We start from the raw sequence: 8,778 nt of genomic DNA on the forward strand, positions 1-8,778 counted from the left end.
CGTCTCGCCCTGCATCTCACATGTAGAAACTACAGTGGGAGAGAGGAACAGACAGAGAACAGACCCACATGAAGCTGCAGAGACTAGTAGGGAAGGGAGCCAGAGAGAGAACAGAGGACATGGGAAAGTGACCTGAGGGTGACCAAAGTGTGACATGTGTGTAAACAAGCGCTGCTATAACACCTGTTAATCTGTGCAATTAATGCAAAATTATTATACATTTTAAAGATAAGGAAAACAAGACAAAATTGATGAATAAAACTTTTATTTTATGTATCCATATGAAATAACAACACATCAAAAACAACAGACTAGCCAGGCATGGTGATCCTTACCTTTAACCTCAACACTCAAGGGGCAGAGGCAGGTGCATCTCTGTGAATTCTAAGCTACACAGGACTACACCCTGAGACCAGGTTTTAGAGTTGGGAGGAGAAAGACCAGACAAAAAACCTTAGTAATCTATTTGAAATTATGGCTTGCTTTCATTTCAGACACTATTAATATGCACATACTTAACAAAAAAATAAAAGTGTCATTTGAGTCTTATATCTTCTTCAATTTTTTTCCTAGTCCTTATTAACTATATTTTGTACTTTTTTTTTTTCCGAGACAGGGTTTCTCTGTATAGCCCTGGCTGTCCTGGAGCTCACTTTGTAGACCAGGCTGGCCTCGAACTCAGTAATCCACCTGCCTCTGCCTCCCAAGTGTTGGGATTAAAGGTGTGCACCACCACCACCCAGCTTATATTTTGTATTTTTAAGACAATTGGAAATATATGATTTTTTTTCTTATAATACAAGAAAAGAGTGTATATCCATGACAAGAACATGTGCTACAATGAAAACCTGCACACTGAGGTCTGCTTCAGGACCTTCACTAGTACAGCCAGTACCTTCCATAAATGTGACCCTTCATTCCCAAAAGCAAAGCAATCAAAGAATTTTAAAAGCTTCTGAATCAGATATAATGATGTATGCGGGATACTCAAGGAATCCACAAGCTTGAGACGTGGTGGCTCAGTGGTAAAATCCCTTGCTGTTCTTACACAGGACCAGAATTTGGCTCCCATTGCCCATGTCAGGTGACTCACAACTGTCACCCTGATCCAGGAGCTCCAAAGACCTCATCTGGCCTCCACAAACACTCCACATTTGAGTGTGTGCTTGCATATACATAAAATGACAATGAAAATGTTAATTCCACAAGAGAAAAGAGAAAAGCAGCTAACAATATAATGGAAAATCTGGCCCATAGCACATTAACCAAGTGTTTTTATGGGGTTTTAATCAGCTATGTTGAACAAAATGGCAGAAAGCAGCAACTATCTAGCTCCAGGATCTGTCCTGCCCAGCTGCTGATGGAAACCACACAAGCCAGCCAATAGGAATCCATTCCTGAGATCACCAGGATCAGCACACATCTGCAGTGTATTGTAGGAACACAGCCGCCCAGAGATGGCTCGCTCAGCAGGATCTGAGCACACAACGCGGGGTGGGCAACTAACAGCTTTACCAGGGACCCCACTGTCCGCCTAGCACCACTCTGCAGAGGGAAAAGATGAGACCCAGAATCCCCACTGTCTGCACAGCCCCGCCCCGCCCCGCTCCGCCCCCACACGGAGGAGACTTGGACCTGCTACCCTTGTGCAGACTCCAGGGAGACCTGTGGAAGCCAGATTTCACCAGGACGCCAGGCAGACACTCACCATCTCCCCGCTTCTGAAGTATCCCGGGCCCCTACGCGTGCCTCTGGGACCAGGCCAGAGGATGACAAGGCACCTGACAACGTCACCGCCTCTGCAGCACAACAACAGATGCTCCCAGAGGTGCCAAAGATGGCCAGCTCCAGCGAAAGCACGCGAGGTTTTGAGAGCCTGCCCACCGCTCTGGCAACGTTCCTAATTGGACAGTTATCAAACGACACCTCTGATTGGACAGGGCTCCAGGCTTAGGATGACAAGAAATGAGTGCTGTTGATCTGGCTTGAACTGGGTTTGGGTGGGAGTTTCAATTTCAATTTGGTTTGGGTGGATTGAGCCCAGGACTTCTGGCAGCAGCTGTGTTAAGGCCAATTTTCCAACAGGAGGACACAGCCCATCTAAGACATTTTAATTTCACTTTACATAGTCATATCAACTTATTAATTGATATGTACATGATCTGTAAATATTCACACAGAAGAGTATAATGATAGCTATTTTTACAATTCACTTCACTTTTCCTGTCTCTGCTGTTACAGTGTACTAGTGAACAACTAAAGAGGTGAGTAAAGATTCAAACGCTCAATGGAGGCTGCTCCTGAGGTTAAGAATTAGTTAGCACTGGCTCTTTCAGAGGACCTTAGGGCTGTTCCTGGCACCCAGACAGTTCACAGATGCCTATGGCCCAGCCCTCTTCTGGCCTCCTCCAGCACACTTGGGTACTTGGGTGCACACATTCCCTGAACACTCACATAAAACAAGGGGCTGGAGAGATGGCTCACAGGATAGGAGCACTGGTTGTTCTACTGATGATGAGGGTTCCAATGGTCCCTCAAGACTGTCTTTGTGAGATTTAGGTTTAACTAGAGAAAAATAGGGCAGAGGCCTTCTTCTGTGTTGTTGAGCAGGGCTTTCCAAAATACTCCCAAAATATACAGCCTACAGGCCAAGCCAGCCAGAAAAGCAGGAAGACTACCTACAGACCTCCTTCTTCTGTCTCTCTCTGTTCTCCAAGGCTCAGTCTGCAGCCTGGCCCCTAATGCTGCAGCAGAACATCTGCCACAGCCTCCCTCCACCCTGCCCTCATCTCCTATCGATCTTACAGACAGATCTTCTCTTAAGTTCCCACCTCCAACCCGTCACTGTATACCAGACCTGCCAACTCCAGCAGGCACCCCCTGTTAGCCCCAGGGCTGCCCCTCACCTCCCAGGGCACCAAGTGGGGAAGACCCACGCCTCTCCTACTGCTACTAAGATCAAATCCCCCTCAGTCTTATCCACAGCTCTTCTACTGAAAACCTGCTGGGCTCTCCCTTTCCTCTCTAGCCCAGCCCAATGGATAACAAAGGCCTCTTCCAACAATACTTCCCCCATCTCATTCCAGTGACCCAGCCTCCAACACTAGCAGGCATTGCCTGTGAACACATCATCTGAACAGGCCAGGAAAACAGCCACCCGTAGCTATCACACTCTCTAAAACTCCAGAGAAGAAACAGAAACCAAAGAACAAAACACCCACCCAAGAAGATAAATCCAGAGATCAGCTCCTAGATCTTTAATCATCCCAACCCAGCAAAGAAACACAACAACAACCATGGTGATCCCACCTCAGCAGGCCCTGAATATTCCAACACAGCTGAAGCACAGAGAGCGACTCGTTTCTCTGTGTAGCCCTGGCTGTCCTGGAACTCACTCTATAGACCAGGCTGGCCTCGAACTCAGAAATCCGCCTGCCTCTGCCTCCCAAGTGCTGGGATTAAGGGAGTGCGCCACCACTGCCCGGCCAGAGAGAGACTTTAAAACAGCCATTATGGCTTCCATGCTCGTCCACAGCCCTCCTAACCCTCCCCACACCTGATGGCTACCCCCATTCCCCTCCTCACCTGCTCTCCCATCCAGTTCTCTCCCTCCATTCACCCCAACCCTACCTATACAAAGAACTACAGGCTACTGAGGAAAGCTAGAAGTGGGAGAGGTAGTCTTCCCCAGGAAATAGCATGCCAGTCAGTTGCTCAGTGCCAAATGGTGAGCCCTGAAAACATACATACATCTAACAGCAGACAGACTGAGCATGTTACACTTAGAAATATATAGGAATATACATTTGCGCATGCAATAACAACTAATGGGAGAAGCAGCCATGAATTTGGAGAGTTGAGAGGAGTGTTTGGGAGGGCTTGGGGGAGAAGGAAAGGAAACGTAATTATATTGCAATCTCAAATTTTTAAAAAGTAAAAACAATGACATTTAATCCCAGCACTTGGGAGGCAGAGGCAGGTGAATTTCTGAGTGCGAGACCAGCCTGGTCTACAGAGTGAGTTCCAGGACAGCCAGGGCTACACAGAGAAACCCTGTCTCAAAAAAAAAAGTAAAAACAAATACCAATAAAAATTTTTAAATGATAGGATATCTATTTAAGAAACATTAGGGATATATTGGAAATTGCTGTCCAATTTCCCATGTGAGGAAACACTACCATAATAAAATATGGGAAGTTTCTTTGGGAAATACATATGGATGCTGAGTTGCAGAGTCCTAACATTGGCCGTTTTCAAGTGTTCATAATTCACCTGTTGTCATAAGCAGTCAAAGGATGGATGGTGAAAGGGTGCGTGGCTAGGAAGAGGATGGATAGGCAGAGAGTGTGGTGATCCAGTGAGGCAAACCCTTGAGAGTGGGTGTGCTTCTAACCAAGAGAGCACAGCACAGATAGCATGATGTTACTTCTGGGGTGGTGTTATAAAAGATCGTCTTATCTGAAGCCAAAGATCCTCCTGCCAGGAGAATCAAGCACCAGTATCATCAACAGCCTGTGGAGGGAGCCATGGGCAAGAGCCAATGCCAACCAGAAAATAGAAGCCTCCATCTGACACCCACAAGGAGATGAATCCTGCCAACAAACTGGGAAGTAGAATAAGGTAGAAAATACCAACTTATAGACACTGTTTGTTGAATTATGTGGCGATTTACTTAAAGCACTACTTAGGCTGCCTATTTGCCAAGCATGATTTCGCTTGCTACCTGGAACAAAATGACCTGGAGTCATAGCTAAAACACTGGGTCTCTGCCGTGAACAACCTGCTGACTGACTTCAACACGGGCTTCTGTAAAATCTGGCTTGCCTGCCCACCCCACCTTGTGGTCTTAAGTGTATAAAGCAAGACACAGACAAGACCTGTCGATGCTTTTCAAGAGCTGTCCTGGCTTCGCTGTGCTGATGACATCCCCTCAATTCTACTCTCTTTGGTGTCAGAGTGCTTATCCAGATAGATTCCTGCAACACTGAGCAAACTTGGAGGCGGCCCTTCCCTGGAGGTCTCTGTATGAGAATGTGTCTTTGGGAGACCCTGGAGCAGAGATCTAGCCAAGCTGGGCTCCTGGCTTCCTGAAATGCAGATAGACATATACTGTGCTATGGCAAAGTATAGAGAAACGTGTTCTGCAGTAATAGAAAACCAATACTGGCAGTTACATAGACAGATACGAATAATGTTAGCTCCGTGCTCATTGTAGTACTGGTTCTGGTTTTGGATGTTTGAAATTTCCCCCTGATACCAAGCTTCCATTTGGTAGCTTCAATCTGGAAAAATGGAAAAGATCCAGATACGGGTACTTTACTCGTTTTGTGTATTTTTAGGTTTTTTCAGACTTTGCCCTCATTAGGCAAGTGCTCTATTATTGCGTTGGTTCCCTGGCCCTTTGGTAAGAAATTAAGCCACAATACGCTATGGGAGAAGAATTGCCAACTCCAAAATCTCCTTCGTTTTATAAGACCTGTATCTGACAGAGTGTTGTAACCAGTCATCTTATATGATACAGCTGTCTTTATAATTTTGAATGTTTCTCAAGTTTTTAAAAAATGTTCACATTTTATTATTCTTTGTTTGCATCTGAAGATCAGTCAAGTGTTTATTATGACAAATTTTGGTAGCTAACTCCCTTAAGAGCGAGGCCTCAGGGCTGGGAGTAAAGCTCAGCAGTAGAAGCTTTGCTCAGCATGTACAGGACTGTGGGGCTGGTTCCCAGACTAATAAATAAATAATGAGGACTCTTCTTCAAATTCACCTACAGGCACCATAGGGCCCTGATATGCAAAGCCTTCTTTGGGGAAGTTTTGGGAAGTCTCAGTATGATGAACCTGACTGATTCTTTACAAGGGCCAGGTACCAGGAGGCCCAGAACAGCTGCCGTATTCTGACAACACCCCCACACCCCCATCCTACACCATCTGGTCCAAGGAGACAGCATCTGGCCTCTTTTAGGGAGTGTTTAAAGAGACTTTCAAAAAGAGTTGACTACTGTTTGGTAGTTTACTTACATTTGGGACTTTACAAGAAGTGATCTGAGAGCATATTGAACAAGTGCCAAGAGGGAGGGGCTGGATAAAGGGCTCAGGAGCTAAGAGCACTGGCTGCTTTTGCAGACAACCTGGGTTTGGTTTCCAGCACCCACATGGCAGCTAACAATGGTCTCTTAACTCCAATTTTAGAGGATCAATCACCCTCCTCTGGCTTCTGTAAAACATGTGGCACACGTGCATAACATGCAGGCAAAACCACCCGTACACATAAAATAAAAAATAAATGAATCTAAAAGAAAAAGTGTCAAGAGCACAAAAGGTTAAGAGAAAAACTAAGGGTCATAGTCCACAAAGGCTCCTCGAGCGCAGTGGCCACCGCTTCCAACTTTCTAGGCATCCTTCTACGTTGAGATCCCTGCAAGAGGAACAGCAAAACAGCTTTAGAACTCATGGGATGTGACACACCATTTAGCACAATCATGATGGGTGTGCCATGGAGAGGCAGAGCCTCAAGGACTTCATGCCCTGAGGACTTCATGCTGTTGTGGAGTTTTGCTCTGCTTTTTTGCCGGTGGCTCCCTCCTCATTATGAGATGTATGAAAATTCTAAGGGGGTTTCCAGCCCCTCCCTGGGCAGTATCATTGGCACTCACAATAATAGTGATTGACATTTTTCAAGCCTTACTGCTGGAGCAGGTTAATGATTCATCCACCACCCTGAGAAAGAATTTGGAAAAGTAGATTGCCAGTAAAGTTAGGTTAAGATGTTTTTGCTAGTGGCTTTGACATAGAAAATCTGAGGGAACAATTTGAAGTTCAGAAATGCACACTCTTAATAGCTGAGTTAGGGATTTTTTTGAGGCCAGGGAACAAGAACAAAGGCAGCCCAGCTAGTACTACCTGACCTGCCTCTCTTGCTAAAGATGGCTGGTGATTAAGGTGGTGATTAATTTCTTGCACCCGTTTTGAACCTCAGCTTCCTGATATGATTTAATAAAAAGTTGTTAATGAGTCAGCATGCACCCTGAGGACTTAAAGGAGAAATGGCTGCTTGTTTTTTATATAAAAGTTTAGATTTAGCAGGGCGGTGGTGGCGCACGCCTTTAATCCCAGCACTTGGGAGGCAGAAGCAGGCGGATTTCTGAGTTCCTCGAGGCCAGCCTGATCTACAGACTGAGTTCCAGGACAGCCAGGGCTACACAGAGAAACCCTGTCTCAAAAAAACAAAAACAAAAACAAAAACAAAAAAACAACAAAAAAAAAGTTTAGATTTGTGATTCTTTTAAGATTTTTATAAGATTACTTTTTAAGATAAATAATAAAATAATTGATTCTTTCCTTGTCACTGCAAATTGCAGCCTGCCAGTAAAAGAAACTGACTGAGAAAATTGCCTTGCTTGCGTATACTTTGTTAATCTATACCAAATTGCTTAGTTACAAATGTATGTGAGTTCTTGGGAACAATTTGGTGTCTTTTATCCATAATAAGTAAAACATTTGATCATGTGGGGGAACATGGTTTTTTTCTTACATATACTCATGGTAATTGTTCACTTAAAGAAAAATAGAATATAACCGCATTGTGATTTTTGTTCTGCCTAACAGATGCTGCTGTGATATATAAACTGTGGGAGAAAAAAATAAACTTGTTGGCGCTTTGCTGCATCCATCAAATGTGTATGTATGTATATGTGTAAAATGGTAAGAGCTTTGCTCTGCCCACCAAATGTATGTAAGTGTATGGATGTAAAGTTGTTGGCATTTGTTGGAGCCTGCTTCATCCACCAAGTGTGCATGTATGTGTGCATGTGTGTGTAACTTTTCCCTCACCCTTCTTCCCTGGACCCCGAGGGTTTACCGCAGGCCCCTCCGCAGGCCCCACCGCAGGCCCCAGGGACTTTACCATCCACCCCATCAAATTTTCTGATGGGCCCAGAGAGCATTTTGATGGCCCCAGAGAATTAAGCTTTGTTCCCTCAGAGAAAAGTCTGCTGAGTGATCAATGGCCAATTCTACACCCCACCTCAGTTCACCTTGTCATGTCTAAGGTGGTCATTGACCCTTCTAGTGCATATTCTAAGGATGGCTTCTCAAATTCTTCTCTGAACATCAGGGACCAGGGAGACAGGATGACAGCTCTGGGGAGTCAGTTCTTTTCTGCCACCTTGCAGGATCCTGGGATCAAACTCCAGTCATCAGGCCTGCCAGCAACAGCTTCTGCTGCTGAGCTATCTCAGAAGCCCACCTTGGTTTTTTATAGATCACATGATACCTTGAGAATGTGGTATATATACACATACATACATACATATGTATATATACATATACATATGTAAGACCCTGTCGAGCCTTAGCTTACCAGAGACCCTCTGAGTGAATCATATGGAGCCTGATCGATGCAAAAAGCATGATGATTTTTATTTCAGTACACTGAGGCCGTCCAAGATCCTAAGGAAAGGAGACGACACACACACCCCACCCCACCCCACCCCCACCCCCTCAACAGCTTGTTCACTGGGTTTTTATACAATTTTCAGGGCAGCAAACATTAGACACAACGTGATTAGTAGAACAGTGTGACTTTTTAAACTGATTGGTCTTTAGGGAATGAGGTGGCAAGGACATCCCTTGTCTGAAGGTGGGCAAAGGCCCCACCCCACAGAATGTGTCTCCACCCACAGGTTGTTTCTCACCCTGTGATCGGAGGAATGTTAGTTAGCCTTTCCCTTCCGGAGAGTTCTGCTACCTTCCTAAAGTTCCTGAGCTTATCTTATTA

At 45.1% G+C, this 8,778-nt stretch overlaps 1 protein-coding gene across 1 annotated transcript in view; it reads right to left on the reverse strand.

Moving 5' to 3' along the window:
- Positions 1 to 1,918, reverse strand: part of LOC116103189 (zinc finger protein 345-like) — a 32,204-nt gene extending 30,286 nt beyond the window's left edge. Inside the window, exon 1 of the mRNA XM_031388744.1 lies at positions 1,709 to 1,918. Within this exon, the coding sequence (XP_031244604.1) occupies positions 1,709 to 1,711 (3 nt within the window). The 5' untranslated portion in view covers positions 1,712 to 1,918. The remainder of the gene's footprint in view (positions 1 to 1,708) is intronic.
- Positions 1,919 to 8,778: the final 6,860 nt, after the last annotated feature.

The sequence above is a fragment of the Mastomys coucha genome, unplaced genomic scaffold (assembly GCF_008632895.1).
Source record: "Mastomys coucha isolate ucsf_1 unplaced genomic scaffold, UCSF_Mcou_1 pScaffold21, whole genome shotgun sequence".
Taxonomy (NCBI): Eukaryota; Metazoa; Chordata; class Mammalia; order Rodentia; family Muridae; genus Mastomys; species Mastomys coucha.